Genomic DNA, 20,173 nt, shown 5'->3' on the forward strand with positions numbered 1-20,173 from the left:
ACATTAGTCAGCCCTTAGAAAACCCTGAAATCCTGCCATTTGCAACACATGGATGGATGGAGAGGTGTCCTGAAACAAGCCAGACAGAGAAACACAAACACCATATGATCTTACTTCTATGCGGAAACTAAAACCAAAGCGAAATGAAAGCAGACTCACAGATACAGAGGACAAGCAGGTTGAGGGGAGGCAAGTGGGAGCGTGGGTGAAAGAGGTAAAGGGGAATGAGAGGCGCAAATCTCCCGTTATTAAATAAATAAGCCACAGGGACTTAATATACGGCACAGAGAATACGGTCAGTAACACCTTGTATGACACACGCTCCCCTAAGCTTATCGTGGGGATCAATGTATAATGCACACAAGCATCAGATCACTGTGCGGAACAGCCGAAACTAGTACCGCATGTCAGCTATGCTAAAAAACCAACAAATAAAACTTCAAGAAAAAAATCTACCCTTGGGATTAGATCACAAGTCAAGCCGGGGTAAAGAGGACAAGCACTAGCCACCATCTCGCCCTGACTGCAGCGCATCCCTACCACCACCCCGCCCTCTCCACCGCCCCTCACCTCTGCCCCCGCTGACCCACTCTCCGTCTTCTACAGCTCTTCCTGCTCTGGACGCCCCATGTGAGTGGAGCCACGGACAACGCAGCCTTTTGTGCCTGGCGTATTTCACTCTGCACAGTGTATTCTAGGTTCAAACACACTGGACTATGTGTCCAATGCTTCATTCCTTTTTCTCTTTTTAATTTTGGTAAAACAAGTGTAACACAAGGCTGAAACAAGAATCCGACACACCTTTCACACGTGACAGAGGGTCTGACCTGTCTTTACGGAATGAGAAGACTTGGAGAGGCAGAGCAGAGCTGGAGAGAGGGTTGTGGGACAATGTGAGCCAGTGTGGGCTTGGAGATGGGGAAGTGTGCTTGTAAATATCAAATCAATTTTAGTCATGACTGTTTATATGCTACAAATACATTTTGTCCTAATGTGAAGGCAATTTAACTTAGTAGTCCAGATGAACTAATGTATATGAATTTTAATACAAACTAAAGTTAAATATGCCAGCAAATTTGGAAAACTCAGCAGTGGCCACAGGACTGGAAAAGGTCAGCTTTCATTCCAACACCAAAGAAAGGCAATGCCAAAGAATGCTCAAACTACTGCACAATTGTACTGATCTCACATGCTAGTAAAGTAATGCTCAAAATTCTCCAAGCCAGGCTTCAGCAGTACGTGAACCGTAAACTTTCAGACGTTCAAGCTGGTTTTAGAAAAGGCAGAGGAACCAGAGATCAAATTGCCAACATCCGCTGGATCATCGAAAAAGCAAGAGAGTTCCAGAAAAACATCTATTTCTGCTTTATTGATTATACCAAAGCCTTTGACTGTGTGGATCACAATAAACTGTGGAAAATTCTGAGAGAGATGGGAATACCAGACCACCTAACCTGCCTCTTGAGAAATCTGTATGCAGGTCAGGAAGCAACAGTTAGAACTGGACATGGAACAACAGACTGGTTCCAAATAGGAAAAGGAGTACGTCAAGGCTGTATACTGTCACCCTGCTTATTTAACTTCTATGCAGAGTACATCATGAGAAACGCTAGACTGGAAGAAGCACAAGCTGGAATCAAGATTGCTGGGAGAAATATCAATAACCTCAGATATGCAGATGACACCACCCTTATGGCAGAAAGTCAAGAGGAACTAAAAAGCCTCTTGATGAAAGTGAAAGTGGAGAGTGAAAAAGTTGGCTTAAAGCTCAACATTCAGAAAACGAAGATCATGGCGTCTGGTCACTTCATGGGAAATAGATGGGGAAATAGTGGAAACAGTGTCAGACTTTATTTTTTTGGGCTCCAAAATCACTGCAGATGGTGACTGCAGCCATGAAATTAAAAGACGCTTACTCCTTGGAAGAAAAGTTATGACAAACCTAGACAGAATATTAAAAAGCAGAGACATTACTTTGCCGACTAAGGTCCATCTAGTCACTGCTATGGTTTTCCCAGTGGTCATGTATGGATGAGAGAGTTGGACTGTGAAGAAGGCTGAGCGCCAAAGAATTGATGCTTTTGAACTGTGGTGTTGGAGAAGACTCTTGAGAGTCCCTTGGACTGCAAAGAGATCCAACCAGTCCATCCTAAAGGAGATCAGCCCTGGGATTTCTTTGGAAGGAATGATGCTAAAGCTGAAACTCCAGTATGTTGGCCACCTCATGCAAAGAGTTGACTCATTGGAAAAGACTCTGATGCTGGGAGGGATTGGGGGCAGGAGGAGAAGGGGACGACAGAGGATGAGATGGCTGGATGGCATCACGGACTCGATGGACGTGAGTCTGAGCGAACTCCGGGAGTTGGTGATGGACAGGGAGGCCTGGCGTGCTTCGATTCATGGGGTCGCAAAGAGTCGGACACGACTGAGCGACTGAACTAAACTGAAAGTTAAATGAAAGGGAACTATAATCATAGTCCAAGAACAAACCTAAAGTGCTAATTTTAAAACAAGTGCAAGTTTCAGATCTCCAACAGAGATCCACCCCCTCTCTTCCTAGAAAAAATCTCCCAAGATGGGGGCCTCCAGAGTGGCTCTCAATGCCATGTCCTTATCTGAAAAGTAAGCTCTTCCCTGGTGCTTTCAGGGCTTCGCAGGTGGTGCAGCTGTAAGGAATCTGCTTGCAATGCAGGAGATGTGGGTTTAATCCCTTGGTTGGGAAGACCCTTTGGAGAAGGAAATAGCAACCCAACCCAGTATTCCTGCCTGGAGAACCCCACGGACAGAGGAGCCCAATCGGCTACAGTCCATGGGGTCACAAAGAGTCAAGACACGAATGAGTGACTAACACTGGTGCTTCTGCTTGGGCTTCACTCCTTGCTCTACGCTCCTCAAAGAAAAGAACATGCATTTAAAACCCAGCTCATGAACGACCCTTCACAACGAAATATTAAACTAAAATCATACACTCAACTCTCTGCTTTGATTACTTGATAAACAAGTCTGATTCTTTTCACTTTTCTTTTAATAAAGGAAATGGAAAGGCAGAGTGAATGTGAGACAATTTTTTTTTCTCTGGTTGTGCTGTGTGCCATGTGGGGTCTTAGTTCCCTGACCAGGGATCAAGCCCATGCCCCCTGAATGGAAGCGCAGTCTTAACCCCTGGACCAGCGGGGAAGCCCCGATGTGAGAGAGACTAACAAGATGAAAACAGGCAGTGCCGCTAGGTGTTGGGACAAGATGGGAGCGGTATCCGCCTCCCGGCCCTCTGGTTTGGTGAGCTGTATAGAAAGTGCCTGAGGACTAAAAGGGAAGGACAAGGGGCGGGGGAGAAAGAGCCGCAGGGGGTGAGGGCGGGAGGGAAGGAGCGGGGAGGACAGGCGCGCGCACATGCGTGGATGGGTCCTGCTGCGGGCACGAGCCACGCGAGGCGCTGCGGGACGCCACGTGGAGGACGGGGCTGCGGCCGCCTGCCCCAGCTCAGGGAGGGCGGCGGGTTAGGGGAGCGGATCGGGGGCAACTGTGTGGGCGAAGCTGACGGGCAGTGAGAGACAGTCGAAGAACGGCCGGAGGAGGAGAAATAAAGGGGTGCCCAGAAATGAAGAGAGAGGAGATCTGAGAAGAGGGCTTACAAAGCGCAAGTGCGGCAGAACAATTAAGACAGCAGCAAAACCCACACAGCGGGGCGACTTGGAGGCCACAGGTGATCTGAGCAGGAAGAGGTACGCATTCTGGTTTGAAATTCATTTTCAGCTGACTGAATTCTGGAACAAGAAATGAGTTTGAAACCTTTTCCTCTTCTAACTCCTACTGGGTGGACACTGAAGTTAGGAGTCACACAGAGTAATACCCAGGGGAGAATTTTCAATTTTCTACACAGTGCTGTGTCTCTGTGTGTGTGTACCCAGAAAAAGATTTTAAATAACTATATAAACTGGTTTTTGGAAACTCTGAAGAGGGACTGGGATTCAAAGTGGTGGCCACAGGAAGTCAAGCCTGAGATCTAATTCTTAATATCCTTTATAAGTGGAATTTGCTCATGTACATACCTATTAAAAACTAATTTTAAAATACAACTTCCTACAGAGAAGGAGATAGTCTGTTCCCCGGTCTCAATGTACAGGTGTGCTCTTAAGTATTCTCAGCCAGGTTGGGAGGGTCTTGGTTCTCAGTGCAAAGTATAACCTTACTGTGGTTTACATTTAAAAACTACATCTTCCATCTCCCAACCGAATAATCCTAACTAAAATGATCTTCATATGAAAAAATATTTTATATCAAATTAGAATTCAAGGGATTGGAATGTATGTCAACAGCCGGCTAAATTCTTTAGAATGTGTGGCCAACACAACCTTCTCTCAGGCAGGAGGGACTCTGAAATAAGAACAGCATCAGAAGGGCACGACACGTGGACACTGGGAATGAAAATGCTGAGGGGCTGAGCAGTAGTGACTCTCCCAGTTCTTTCAGACATTTGACACAGAATGCTCTCTCTTTACTATCAAAAATCCTAACTAGACATACAAATTTATTGTTCAGTTATAACACCATTAGTAATCAATCAAAAGTGAGTCACACCACTCATTTATTACTCTCTTCGATATAACAGAATATAATGAAGTCATATACAATTTTTTGCTAAGAAATTTTCAATACAGGGCTTAAGAGTTACTTTTACATGAAAGTCATAATTAGGAACATATACCATGATTTATACTTTGGAGTTCTCATTTGTCACGTCTAAGGATCGTTTCTTTCTGATTCACACTGGAGAGGGAAAGCTTGGGGTAAAGATTAGTAGTACATTCACAAAATCCAAATAAAGACCTCTCCCTCGAAGGACCAGTGTCTAAACATGCTCCCTCCATCAAGGAACAAAAGAGAATAATCCACTCCATCTCCTGTGAGATGATGGGCTAGAGGGGACCCAGATGAGAAATAGAAATACATGGAAATACCAAAAACAGATTCCAGCTGACTTGCAAGAATAAGTCAGGGTTTTTTGTTCTAACAGAGTAAGCATTCATATAAATTTAAATAAATAGATATATATATCTGTACTTGGGCCTTGAATAACTTAAAATTTACAGAAAGAATTTTGAGATGAAACCATAACTATAAAAATAATTTCATAATAGAAATTAGTAACAGTATTTCAAAGTCTATTGGTTGTATCTGAGAAAACTTTTCCTGTTAAGAGATTTCAAATAAAGAATAAGGTAAAAACTGTCAATCCCTCAGTTGTTTCTTGATTAAGAATAACAAAGAATATGTCCTCAATCTCACAAAATTTATTCTCAAATTCACTGCTGCCTTTACAATATTTTATTATGAAAAATCTGGACATCTATAGGTAATTTATTAGATTTGGCCCTCTTCTGTTTTCACTTTGTTAGTCAACCATCTCCTCTAATCATCTTGAGAGTTCATTATATCAAAGAGTAAACTGATTACTAAAGATATGGACATCATAGCCTCAAAAACGCTGGATTCTTCAAATCTGCACACTATATATAGGCAGCAAAACAGCACTGTAGAAATCACATCCCCTGGCATGGCGTCACTTGTAAAAGGTTCTCAAGAGTTCAAGTGAGAAGTCTCAAGCACAGACCCTTCATGTTTCCCATGGACAAAACACTATTCTTTCTATTAATTTCATTTGGCTAGGAATACATGGCCAAAATGCTCCTCACAACCTAATGCTTTGTGGTTAAGTGATACGCTTCTAAAATCTACTCAGTGGCAATTTTTAAAATTAGTACAAAATCTTCTCTATTTAAACATAAGAAGCTATTTCAGAGGAATTCTGTAATAAGTCTGTCATATCACACCAGGCGTTCAACTCTAAAGCTATATTTTACACTTATGATGCAGCAATAACAATTGGCAAATTACACTGTTTAAAAAATATTTTCATTTTTGAAGCAAAAAGATCATCAAATGAATTATTTATACAGGATTCAAAATATTTCTAATTTACAATTAAAGTTATCATTACTAAAAATGATTAAAATAAGAGAAAAACTGCACTTATACAGGTAAATGATAATTTCCCTTGTTCCCTGGTTTCTTATTTAACTGAGAATGCTGGCTGAATTCACAGAAGCAAATGAGAGCACCCTAAGGTCAGGACTCCCTTGTGAGAGGCAATGAGAAAGAGGGAAAACTTTCACAGCTTGGAATTCGGTTGTTAAATACATCCTCTATTCTAGTCTTATAAGCTTTTCAGCTAGTAAATCAAAATCCCGTTATACACTAGGATAATATTCATGACAATTCTCTATATTTTATCTTCTTAAAATCAAAGACTCAATTCTGAAGGGTTAATAGAGGAATGGAAAGTAACTCTCTAGTCTGCATTTCCCATAAGACTGAAATGAAGCTTTCTCTTTTAGTCTAGAAATGTGCTTTTTCAATACTGTGAAAAGCCTCTATGAATCTGTTTAACGTATTTATTTCTTTTCATCTATTCAGTGCCACTGGGCATAACATGTAATGCAGTGTGTGTTGATATTTTGCAAAGCGCCACATGACTCACTGTACCCTAATACACTCCATTAATCCTGTTTGGACAGCTGGGGCCAGGCGTTTGTTAGCTGCATTTTAATTGTCCCATCTTTCTTTTTCTTCTTTTTATTTATCTCTATGGCAAACTACTCAGGAATTTAATGTGTTGATCTTCAAAAAGCACATTTTGCCATTAATTTGTTTTCTTTGTATTAAAATGGTACTCAGCATGTAATTTTCTTCCATAAAATCAGTATATGTTACTATTAACAGTTAATCTTAAATAACAGTGCACAGTGAATTTCATACATAATAAAATGGTAGGTTGGCTATATCACAGAAACTGTTGGACTTCCATAACACAAATGGCAACAGCTACAAATAAACTTACAAAAATGTATTTTTTGGCATTTTCAAGATTAGCATACGATAAGCAGATGTCAAAACAATAACAAGTCCTATAACGCAAACACAAAGGAAATAAGACCTCTTAAGTAAGTAAGCTTTGTGTTAGTCTAGGGAAAAGGTAGTCCCTTTTACACTTACACTTAGATTTCACTTTTTACTAAAATATGGAATTCCCTGTAAGAATCATGAAGGTCACTATGACGCTTATACTTTCTTGGCACAGCCTGCACCCCTGAGAGCTATGAGTTCTGAATAAATAATGGAGGCAACGCAAGAGCTAAAACAAAAGCAGTTCAAAGTTACTTGCAATTTTTGTCATTAGCTAGTTGTTAAGGTTGAATAATGGGATTTTTAAAAATAATCTGTGAACACTCAAGTCAAAATCTAAGACTAGAAAATGGAACAGAACTGCCTAGTGGAAACTTTTGTCTGAAATAATATTTAGCCAATAACGGAGAATTCAGTCTGCTACAGTGTTTTACAAAAGATAAGAACATCAAATGAAGACTTATTCAACTGTTTCAACGACAAAGTGGAAATGTTTTACTTTTAAAAGATGACCAGAATATTCTTGTACATCGAAAAATTAAGAAAACTATATGAATGACAGGCAAGTAAAAACTAAGGAGCTAAAGTACATCCCTTAAGTCACTGCGGGTATGTCAACGCTCCCAAGTATCTCACTGCTTTCAAGTCTGTGCCCTGGACGTAAAAGCAGCGTAAAGCACGTCTTACAGATTATCAGTTTTTTAAGCCACATACTGAATTATACGTTTCTAAAACCATTTCATGTAGGAAAAAATTGACTTAGTATTTTCTAGACATTAAACATTGTTTTATTTAAAACAAAAACAAAAACTTAACAGTTTCCTCACTAGAGGACTCAAAAGTTTAACCAGTCAGTGAAAAAAAATAAAGGCTACTGTTTGGAAAGGAATATTTCCAAGCATTTGAAAAAAATCAATTGTCTTTATTTGATAAAAGTGCTTGTTTTGGTACAACCCTATATACAAATAAATTATAGAAGCAAAGGTATAAAATAACATGGGAGGAAATAATATATTTCAAAGAGTGATCTTTTGGGAAAAGTTTAGAAGTATAGAAGGTTTAGAAAAGACACCTGAAAAGGTACAGACTTTACGTGAAAAGTTCTCACTTAAACTTACCCAGTGTTCTTGACATCACAGGCAGCGCGGAGCTCAAAACCAGGATTGACACACAATTCCCAATGATCTGTTATGAGAAATCAGGAAGAATATTGGGCAGCTACACAGTACACACTTAAGTAAAATCCACTCACATACTGGCAAGTTACTGTACATTCTAGTTACCTATGGTACTTTGCTAACTTAATGATACTATTCAATACAGAAAATAAAGAGAACCAGAAAGTTTTTCTACAAGCATTTAAAGTTCTATTGGTAAGTTCTAGAAGGTATTTACAGTACCTGACACAAAGAAAATTGCATTTTACGTTACTGACAGAGGTTGCTGATTTCAAAAAGATTCACCTTTTAAAGCCAAGACTACTGCTCAAGATATATATCTACTTCTAATGTAAACTAAGATTTAAAGCCAAAAAACTAGAAATCTAAAACACCTAAATTCTAGCAATTCTATTTCAATATATCCTATGCTTATTCTTTCATATAAATAAAAGATGCCAAAAGCACAGATTACTACTTATGTTTACTTATGCTAAATATCTCAAGAAACTGTAAAAATTTAAATAGACAGATAAAGATATGTAAAAAAGAACATCTCCCCTTTAGAATATGCTGAAAACAAGGAAAATCTGATAAAAAGAAAAGAAGCCAGCCACTCCTGTGATTCTTCATTGTCAGCCTGTGGGAATATTTTACAAATGCAGTCTCTATATAAGATAACAGCCTTTGTTACTCAGAAGCCAATGAAATATTGTAGAAAGTCAAATTAGCCTCAGACTACACAATGTTTCTGAACAGAACTCTTCCGTCTTGCTTTAATTATTCAAATTTGAAATACTTTGTCTCTACTACTTGTAGCAACCAAGTTCTTCAGATTTCAAACAAGCTCCCTGAAGTACAGTCAGCGCAATCAAAGTTACTCATTAGCAATACGTCTTCTTTGCAGGAAAAAAGGGTCCTTTCAGGAGCCTTCTATAGCTGGTTAACAAGCTCTGCGGTTCTCTACATTTACAAGTGAATGGACACCATCCAAATTAAACAGAGCACATCCTTTTCCCACTCATTCAGCATTTTGAAAATCTTCCAGTGTGTGTTTACGCAACTTACAAACAAATACCTAGAACCGCAAATGAACCATTCAGGGCGATCACTAAATAAAACAGTCCGTTTGTCTTGGAAGGCAAAAGAGGGGCACAGCCACCTCAGACTTAAAAGTACCTTACCTTTGTCATAGTTGTGTCATCCTTCTTGGGAATAAAATTTCCAAAAAATCGGAGGCTGTAGAAACCGACGACAGAGGACACCATAAGATAGCTGTGAGAATCAAGGAAAAAACTCTCCAAAGAACGTTTCCTCGAGTTCTCAACAGGCCCAAAGGAAAACAAAATAAAATGCCACTTGGAGTGCTTGAGGAAGACTTAACTTGTTTTTCTTCCAGGAAAGTGTCTTAGTAAATTACCACTGTCCCAGAAAACTTGTTAACAGACAGAACTTCAGTTAAAGAAAGGATACAAAATCAAAATGATTTCAAGTGCAGCTCCCACGAAACCGAAAGCAGAAAGAGAAGCATGCCCTATTCCAGGCCCCTGGAGGGGGAAAAAGCACTTTTCAGAATTCAGTGACACTATTACGTTTGGTTTCCCTAAAATTGCTGTTTCATAACTACAGGACAGTTGAAATCAGAAATGTTTAATCCCCTGGGATAACATCTAGACTTTCAAAGGAGAATAAAACACAGCACGAGGCTGAATTCACCAACGAAACCAGCCACATGTTAACACTCAACAAGCTCAAACATTTCTGTTTCATCTCAAATATAATTTAAGTCGCTTATCAAAATGACATGATTACGTGTGTGTGTGCACGTGCGTGCGTGTGTGTGTCCAACTCTTTGTGACCCCATGGAATTTCCTAGATGAAAATCTAGACTGGAGTGGACTGCCATTTCCTCCTCTAGGGGATCCTGCTGAACCAGGGATTCAACCTGCTCTCCTGAGTCTCCTGCATTGGCAGGTAGATTCTTTATCTGCATTTATTGTTAAATCCTAAATACTCTTGGGAAAAAAAATCTTTAAATATAACAGTACAGTAAGAATAGAACATGTAATTGTCTGAACCCTGAGGCAACATATAAAAAGTATACAATTAAAGCACGTCAGGAGTAAGATAAGCAACGGGAGACAGTGAATGCACGCGTCCTGTTACTGCTCTTGAAAGTTTCATCTCCCTAAGGAATTCAGGGATTTAAGTAACACAGATTTTTCAAATGCAATGCTGCACATTGCTTCCTAAACATTATATCTATTCGCAAAATCCACCTTTATCTGGAACTTAACAAAACAAGCAAGAAAAGCAGTAGTTATTAAAAGGCCAGAAAGGCAAAAAATCATTTCCTACTGAAGCAGGGACAATTTTTTCCTAAGCTTTAATTAAAGCAACTCTCTGAATACGAACTACTATTCTGGTATCAGCTTCAATGACATGTAACAGATATACGAGGATAATTAGGGATATGGGATATAAAGTCAGCCTAATGAAAAAAACAAAAAAACAATAAATAACATTATACATATTATTTATACAACCTAATTTAGGCATACAGAAGTGAGAATACTCATTGAAAATTCATATATAAATAAGGTAAGGGACAAAGAATTTGTCAACTTTTGTCAAACTTTTTGAAGAAAAATAAATAATGCTAATAGAAATCTTATTAACTCAGATGGAAAACACCTTGGAAACATTCTCTGTCTCAAGAGAAGGCCTACAGGCAGGATTAAGATGCTCTGATTCTATTACACAATCATAAACAGAGCCTACCACGTGCATGTCCCTGTCTACCATGCACAAAGGGAATAGCACAAAAGTGTCGTGGGGCTCGGCCCTCACCCAGTGTGCACTAACTACATGGAACTGGGTTAGAAAGCAGCCGGAGGTCAACACGGTAGGGGACGCCCTGCTCGATCACTGGACCTGTGTCCAAGCAGTGACGAGGACGAGGCTGCAGGTGGGAGAGGGCTGCTCCCTGCTGCTGTCGGCTGGTGGATCGGAACCTGGGGCAAGCTGGGAGGCTCCAGCAGTGGGAGGTGGCCAGGCGCTGAAGGGGCTGGGGGCAGGGAGTTAAACTGAAAATACTGCCCAAAGAGCTCACTTCTGCATCTTGGACTGAAGGAAAGGAATTAAGATAAATGTTGGCTTTCTTCTGTGAGACAAACAGTGGGTCATGTGGTGCAGAGAGTGGCGTGTAGGGAAGCAAAGTCTGCTACCCCAAAAAGCATCTCTCTGGCAAGGGTCACTTCAGGCTGATTGTTTTTAAGAAACAGAAGACAGCCGGCCTTCCACTTTAGCCCGCCTCCGCTTCACCCCTTAACTGCCTGAAGAGTGTGGACAGAGGCCCTGGTCCACGATGAGCACCATCGCCAGGCCCTCCAGGGTCAGGGCTGAGTGTGGTCCCCGGACCCTGGCAGGACCTGGAGACCAAAGTCTGTTCTGGGTCCAGTTGTTTACCAAACAGCTGCCTTCTCCATCTCCAGGAGAACTGCCTTCATTCCCCCCAGAGTCCCAAGCCCCTACCCTCTTCTTCTCTAAGATGGAATATAAGCCTCAGTTGCCCAACTTGTCCTGGGGTCTCATTATTCTTACAGTGCTCCCTTATAAACGTAATTGAATAGTTTTCTTCTATTAATCTGTCTCATTTCAATTTAATTCTTAGACCAGACAGAAGATCCTAGAAAGGGTTAAGGAAATTTTTTCCCCCCAAAGAATGAAAAGTTTGGAAAAGTTTTGAAGTCATTTCTATAGGGAAATGGCAAAGGTGCTAACTTCAAAAAGGATAATAAAATGTCAAAACGTAAAGGCTACTTTAAGTATCCAAAGGTTTATAAAGACACCTAGAAAAAGAAAGGCTTATATGAGTATTTAGTGGGAATTACTTTCCATATGGAAAAAATATATAAATAGACTAACTTCTGGAATTTAATAAAATCATTAATTTTTTAAAGAGAAAAAATTAAGTCAATTTGTGAAAAGATGTACATCTGACTCCCTCGAGCAGCTGAACATTCTGATTCAAGTTCGCACAATGTCTAACGCTTCTGAAGCAGGAGTCCTCACAACCATATCTGGATCTTTTGCAAACTCAATGAATCCATCTAATAAACTCTTTCAGTTCAGTTCAGTCGCTCAGTTGTGTCCGACTCTGCGACCCCATGGACTGCAGCACGCAAGGCATCCCTGTCCATCACCAGCTCCCGGAGCTTACTCAAACTCTTGTCCATAGACTCGATGATGCCATCCAATCATCTCAATATAAACTCTTTATATTTCACTATTTCACAGAATATACATTTTCTTAAAGGATCACAAATATGAATTTCAGTAAAACAAAGATAAACTCTAATAAAAAGTATAAAAGGAAACTCTGATACTTGATACAAGGCCCAGACAATCTAAAATAAGAAATTAGAAACAAAAACCATAGTTTATAAACACTGTTTATGAAAGCTCTTGCATAAAGCAGTGCATACAGCTTGAAGTGCATATGTACATGAAGGCGGGTGCTTTCATCCACCTGTTTGGAACACTCAGGGCAGACATGGATCCTTCATCAAAAGAAAGACAGGAAGTGCTTTACTTTACCCTTGTTCCCTTTGGCATCGCTGTTTCATCGACCAACAGGCAAAGAATATTACAAGCCACCAAGAGGACAGAAATGGACTACAAAAGAAAAAGTAAGCCATCAGTTCTGACTCTCAAAGACATTTTGCCAATATACATATATTAAAATCTCAGTAACCAACCAAATGTATGCTTCAAAATAGAAGAAAAGCAGTAAAGACCAAAATTCTACATATAAACCTGAAATAATGAGACCATAAAAATTTCAGAATAAATTCTCAAAAATTCTGCAAAGTACTGTGATCTCAAAGCTTGAGACAAAAGCTAGTAACATAGGTCCATTTATTAACCAACCTCACCAACTAGAAAGCCCCAACTGCACATATTTAACAGATGGTAGAATGTTATCAGAACGAATGCAGTAACCCTCACGCCCTATCACAGAGCTTGAGCCGGGCATCAGCAACATAGGTCTCTTCCTAATTTTCAACTGAAACAAAAGAATGAACTTCCTGCTTTTATGAGGAAACAGATAATCTTGAGAACTTTTAAAAAATTCCCCTTAATTTTAATTCTTGCTCTACTGAGTTTTTTACCAAAAAAAAAAAAACAGCATACATGGATTTTAAGCCTGTTGACAGAAAATCAATTTACCTGAAAACATTTAGCTAGGGGAATTGCCATACACAAATGCTAAAGTATATAGAAAATAATTTGCTTTATTTAACAGCAAATAAATCCTTACTGTCTCAATGAGGAGAAGAACCATAACAGCAGGATACACCAGGTTCCTTTCCCATGCTGAAGCCTTTTTGCGCCTCTCTATGAGAAGGAAAAGCAAAATAGAATGAATGTTTCAGCAATTTCTAAAAATTCTCTCCAGACTTACATTTTCATTCCCTACTGCTACAACCAGTATGTATTATTTTTACATAAATATTTTCCTAAAGCCATAAATTGTTTTTAATTTTCTTCCACAAACTACTTTTAAAACCAGTTTGCTACTCAGTCCTGTGATGCTCAAATCTTAACTCTGCTAAGTGAAGTCAAAGTTGCTCAGTCGTGTCCGACTCTTGACAACTCCATGGACTGTAGCCCGCCAGGCTCCTCTGTCCACGGGATTCTCCAGGCCAGAATACTGGAGTAGGTTACTGTTCCCTTCTCTAGAGGGATCTTCCCAACCCAGGGATGGAGCCCAGGTCTCCCGCACGGCAGGCAGATTCTTTACTGTCTGAGCCACCAGGGAACGCTGCAAGACATTTCAATTCTTACTGAAATATATTGTGGACATACAGCTGACTCCTGAAAATACAGTGATCTCTGTATTTTTTTTAATTTACATATTTACATACTGATAGTTTGACATACTGGCAGAGATCTGGAGTACCAGGTAACATGGGTAAGAATCCTCTCTAATCCCACACCTAAAGATAAACAATCCCGGTTTTCTAAAGGCTGGAAGCAAAACTCTAGTGACTAAGTCTACCTTGTATCACCCCAATCCTTATGCCACAACTGGAAAAGCTGGATCACATTTAATTTTTTAAAAAGCAGTGTGTGTGAAGATATCAGAGAGCTGCCACGATGATGGAAGCTGAGGGCCATTCTCTGCCAGGTGAGCTGACGGGGGCTTCAGTACGCACCATGCTCCCTCACACAGCGCTTTCCAAATAGACCCACAAAGCTGGGGAATAACACAGATGCTGAGGGCAAAGCTTCCAGCACGCTCAACAGAGCCAGCGAGACACAAGGAGGGCTGGGAGCTACCAAGGCGGCCAGAATTTGAGAGGCTGTGCTCACAGGGAAAGGAAAGAGCAAAAACACTCAGCTACTTTCCCCTTCAAGGCATCAGTGGCTCAGAGGCTGAGAAGAGGAACCAAAGGGGGCAGAAGGAGGCAGAGAAGCCGAGCACAGCTGCTGTCAGGCTCACACTGCATGAAGCAGACGCGGCCAGAGTTGACAACAGGACAAGCTGTACCCCAGGAGGAAGGACAAATCGGAAGCAGACAAGCCCTCACGAAGACCAAAACCCAGTCTCAAATGACTTTAAGCCCAGACAGACTAGACTGACCTGTCCGTCCTCTAACTCTAACCAGACGTGAAAGTGAATCCTCTCAATAAGAGCAAAGCGTCATGCAGAGTCTCTACAGTTTTACATGAGAAACGTTACCAGGAGGTAGGACAGAGAAAAAGAAGGCAACAGAAGCAGACTTTCAGCAGGTCCTGATACTGGACATGAAAGAAAACAACTTTACAGCAGCTATTAATAACTGATATGCTCAATGTAAGCGACAAAATGGAAAATGTCACAATTTGAATCAAGAAAAATAACCAGATGGAAATTCTAGAACTGAAAAACACTGTAACTGAAGTTCAGGGTTCAACAGCTAGTTCTGACAACAGTTGTAACATGGCTGAAAAGAGTGAAATGGAAGACAGATCAGTAGAAAATATCAGACCAAAGCACATAAATTAAAAACGAGAGAAAACGAAAAATTAAGAGTGAAAAGGTCCAGCATGTTGTGGCTGAAGTCTAGGGATATAAAAGAAAAGGCACAGCTGCAGTATCTGATGAGACAATGACCAACAACTGCCCAAGGGGATGAAAGACATTAAGCCACACACTCCGGAAACGCCCCAGATCTCAAGGATAAATACAAAGGAAAAAAGGCACTCAAAGATAAGAAGAACAGAAGATTACTTACCAGAAATAATACAAGTGAAAGATAGTGGAGTGATATATTTGAGCAGCAGCATCTATGAAAACTCATTTTGTACACATACAAAACAGCAACTAAAAATGTGAATAAATCCATGTTCATCCTTCCTCCAAACTAAAAGACATTCTTTATTAATGGTTTTAGGCAGACTGAAGGCTTGTAACAGAGAGACTTCATAATTTTTAAAAGTATTACAGACTACAGTAAAGTCTTTAATAAGAAACAAAGTCCAATACATAAGTCGAGGAAAAAAGGAAAAAAATGTACAATACCTAATTTTTTCTTCAGAATCTTTACATTTTCAAGTTCTTGTTCCAACTCTGTTACATTATATTCCACTGATGAAGAGAGTCCTATGAAAGCAAGCACATTTTAGAAGTGGAACGGCAGGGCCCAGAACAGGCAGCCTTCACAGTTAATGAAAATACAAAAAACACATTGCCAATCCTGATTACTGATAATGAAAACAAAGGCTGCTGTGATTCACAAAAACATACATCCCCTTCTGTACCCCGAAAAACTTCCAGGTGCTTGCTGATTAAACACTACATGATTCCTAGAAAATGTCTTCTCTGGTAAAACTCTTACTTGATCTATCATTAATTTTTTAATTAATTACAAAAGTATCACGTGCTTGTAATAAAAAGTGAAAGAAGATCAAAATTGCCTCCTCGTCATCCCACCTCCCGAACAGGACAATTTGCCAGCAGCTTGGGTGAGGCTCTCTCCATCTGCAAGTACATGCTCACAGACACACATTTCCTCATATTCACAGTCTTCACTATATATTTTATAAGAATAGGGAAAATCAGACATTATTTCACCACCTGCTTTCCTAGTTAATGATATGTCCATGCTGACAAATAGGCCCAACTTAACAGCTGAATAAATATTTCAGTATGGACATACGTCAATTTTATCCAGAATTATTGTTTATGAATATTCAGGTTTTCCTCAAATGTTTCTGCCACTATGAACATTCTACTAGGCACATATAGCACATTCTGATTTTATTATTTCTGTAGGACAGATTCTCAAAATTTAGACTGCAGAGTCAAACAATATGAGCATTTACAGTTTTAAAAGATATTTAAAGGTTACTTCCCCCTCAAATGTTGTGATTATAATAAATTATTGTAATGATTTATATTTCTAGCAACACTTCATCATAACACGTCTGACATCAGATGATTTGGCCCAACTGTAGGCTAACATAAGTGCGATAAGCACAGTGCTCTGAGCACCCATTTTAGGTAGGCCAAGCTAAACTGTGTTTGGTAGGTTCGGGATTTTCAGCTTATGATGGGTTCATCAGGAGGTAACCCATCATAAGTCAAGAAGATCTGTGCTCTCCAGTCTCCCCAGCAGTGGCTACTGTGACTCCTGAAGTTTCACCAGGATGAAGGGCGCATGCCTTTTTCCCGGTGTTCCTCTGACGTGCATGCCCTATCCGTATTTTCTGCTGCTTCTCCAACGCTTTGTACAGCTCCGTGCGTGCGGGCTCAGTCACTCAGTCGTGTCTGACTCTTTGCAGCCTTATGGACTGCAGTCCGCCAGGCTCCTCTGTCCATGGGATTTTCCCTGCAAGAATACTGGAGTAGGTTGCCATTTCCTTCTCCAGGGGATCTTCCCAACCCAGGGGTTGCACCCACATCTCCTGGGTTGGCAGGTAGATTCTTTATCACTGAAACACTTGGGAAACTCATTTCTATTTACTAAATTCTGAAATGAGCAAACAACCCCCCCACTACACCTGTACTTTGGTTGATTAGCTTTTTCTCAATTTTTAAGATTTTTTTTCATTATGTATTTCCTAAGATTTTGGGGCTCCTATAAAACTGTAGCATGTCCTTCACAAATCCTACCTTTTATCATTACATCATGACCCCCACTATCTTTAATGCTTTTCTTTATATTCATCTCCGCCTTTCAGACATCATATTGATAATTTTGATTAGATCAATATTCAATGTCTACATTATTACAATACAAATTTTATCCAATGCTTACCCATGTAATATACTACCATTAGCTTTCCTTTCTTCCAAAACATTCTTTTTTACTCCCAGTATTAATCTTTTTTTCCATTTGGTTAGCTTTTTATGCACTTACCACTAATTAAAAGCTAAACTTTCCTCCCAAATGTCTTTATTTCCTCCAGCAGCTTGCAAAGAAAGATGAATGGGAGATAATTTTTTTGAAACTATCCAAGTCAATATTAAAATTTGGTTAAACATAGTTTTTCGTTTAAAAAACATAAATGAGGATGACAAGGCATGTGACTTACACAGACTTAAATTCTCATCTTCTGTAGTCATCAAGCAATAGTTAATGCAGGAAAATCAAGGAATCGCAAGGGAGCCTTTTCCTTTTAGTGTTTACAGATTTATTATTATTTATTGCTAAGTCGCTTCAGTCATGTCCGACTCTATGTGACCCCATAGACGGCAGCTCCCCTGTCCCTGGGATTCTCCAGGCAAGAACACCGGAGTGGGTTGCCATTTCCTTCTCCAATGCATGAAAGTGAAAAGTGAAAGTGAAGCCGCTCAGTCATGTCCGACTCTTGGCAACCCCATAGACTGCAACCTACCAGGCTCCTCCGTCCATGGGATTTTCCAGGCAAGAGTACTGGAGTGGGGTGCCATTGCCTTCTCCATTATTATTTATTAGCCAGATCAAAACTACTTATTCATCAGAACTGTGATGCCATTGCTCCACCATCTGCCAGCTCCCAGTGATAGCTCTGAGCGGTGTGAAGCTCTTTTTCCTGCTGGGCCCGAGTGTGAACTGTTTCTCATTTCCCCCAGAGAACAGGTGGGCCCTTGTCCAGGTGTCGGGAGTCCCTCTTGTGCCCCAGGCTGGGCCCTGGGTGAGCACTTTCAATTCCCGAGTTCCTGTCCTTTAGGACTGGGACATCTGCTTGATTTTGTCATCTCCTCCATCTCATTTTCTCTGCTCTCCCCACTTGGAATTCCTATTAGTTGGATGTTAGATGTCCTGAACTGGTTCTCTGATATTCTAACTCCACCTTATTTCTGCCCATTTTGACCTGTCTTCTTTATCTTCCAATCCTTTAGATATATCACCATCTCTCAATGTCAAGGAGCGTTTTCTCTCGCCCGCTGCTCCATTTCTGCGGGACCCTGGCCTTTCTCGTGGACGCAGTCTCTCACAGAGCACCAACGACAGGTTCGCCTGTCTGCGTTCTTAGCCTGTGCGTGCTCTGCTCTCCCCCAGCGCCCTTTACTGTGTGTGCGTCTTGGTTCCTCCTTTCCTGGGAGAAGCCTTCCTCTTAAGTCTGGTGAGTTGGAGTTGTCGGTTCATACTTAGGAAGGAAGCATTAAAATGATAATTTGATTTGAAACTGCAATTGCAACAAGACTTCCTGTTGGGCGCTCCAGCACGTTCTTCATGGGTGCCCAACTGCTAGGAGCCTGGGAGGCTCTCCTGGACAGACGGAGTCCCCAGAGAAGACTCCTCTATCTCCTTCTCGGGGTTTTAGAGCTCAGCTGTCCCAGCGAAGAGAGCCGGGGGCCCAGGCATTTAGTCTGTAAGAACTCATCCATCCGCCACTCCCTCGACCCATGCCCAGGCCACAGGTTTCCTTTCTCTGGAAAATAACTCCCTCTACTGCTGGGGTGGGGAAGAGGCAGTGGTCTGAGACCCTGGATAGAGGGGAGAGATGGGGGATCAAACTCTCATGAGCAGGCTTCTCAGCCAGTCCTCCTTGTCTTAATTCATCCCATTCAGCCCCATTTTGGCAGGTGTCTGCTGCTGCCACTTTGGAGACTTTCAGGGGTTGGGGTATTAATCAAGGACAGATGGTGTAGGATGCAGCTTCCTTGGGTCTGCTGAATTAGTCACTTCTAAAATTCTCTCAGGTCTACTAAATTTCAAAACATTTGTGCAGCCTTCTCTGCTCAAGTTCTCCTTCCTTTAGGTCTGTGCTTATCTGAAAACTCACCTCAAAAATAAGGAGACAGTTTCCTGTAACTGGAAGTTTGCACACAGAGCGGGCTGCAAGGCGGGTGGTTCCAGCAGCGTATCAGTGACATGCAGGCCCTGAGCCCCGCTGCCCACGAGCTGGCTTGTGGCCGAGAGTGATGCCCTCCCCCCTTTCACGGGATTTCGTGATTCCTGTTTATCTTAGTTTCCTTATCATTTCTTCTTTCCCCAGCCAGTGGAATTTCTGTTTATTCTTTTCCCTCATGTTAATTTGATACTTCAGTGGTTACTTTCTCATTCTGAGCACACAGACTTAAGACTTATATTTGTTTCAACATAAAACCCCACAGGGAAACCTTACTAGGTAACTGATCCCCCACCAAGGTGAAATTTCACAATGCTTTCTAGAAACCATTCCCTCACTGCTTTCCACCCACCCCTACTAAACCATGGTTTGTGCTGAGGTGGTTTTAAAAATACTTACTTTAAGATTATTACTACATTCTTCCATTGGTATGGAGCTACCATATCCTTAATGACTAGAATAGTACCTAGTCACTAAATATACTACTCTAAAATGAATAAATAAATGAATGCCCTTTTCTGTCCTAATAGGTACATGACATCTTTAGAAATGCATAAATTTTTAATTGCTATATTCCCTGCACCCTGAAGACTCCAGAGTACTCAATAATCCTTAACAGGTGACACAGGGGAAGTTTAATTCTTCTTTCTCTCTCCTTTGTAAGTGACTGTTCTATGTGAAAGCCAGTAAACCTTTTTTTATTATCATTATCATTATTCTTAGAA

General features: G+C 40.6%; 1 protein-coding gene across 3 annotated transcripts in view; it reads right to left on the minus strand.

The window, feature by feature from the left end:
• Positions 1 to 20,173, minus strand: part of LMBR1 (limb development membrane protein 1) — a 133,007-nt gene that overhangs the window by 21,674 nt on the left and 91,160 nt on the right. For all 3 annotated transcript variants that reach the window (XM_040260208.1, XM_040260209.1, XM_040260210.1), the window contains 6 exons: positions 15,691 to 15,771; positions 13,444 to 13,520; positions 12,720 to 12,797; positions 9,594 to 9,667; positions 9,305 to 9,395; positions 8,082 to 8,148 (listed from right to left, as the gene is read on the minus strand). In XM_040260208.1, coding sequence (XP_040116142.1) covers positions 8,082 to 8,148; positions 9,305 to 9,395; positions 9,594 to 9,667; positions 12,720 to 12,797; positions 13,444 to 13,520; positions 15,691 to 15,771 — 468 coding nt within the window. The remainder of the gene's footprint in view (positions 1 to 8,081; positions 8,149 to 9,304; positions 9,396 to 9,593; positions 9,668 to 12,719; positions 12,798 to 13,443; positions 13,521 to 15,690; positions 15,772 to 20,173) is intronic.

The sequence above is a fragment of the Oryx dammah genome, unplaced genomic scaffold, assembly GCF_014754425.2.
Source record: "Oryx dammah isolate SB20612 unplaced genomic scaffold, SCBI_Odam_1.1 HiC_scaffold_18, whole genome shotgun sequence".
Lineage (NCBI taxonomy): Eukaryota > Metazoa > Chordata > Mammalia > Artiodactyla > Bovidae > Oryx > Oryx dammah.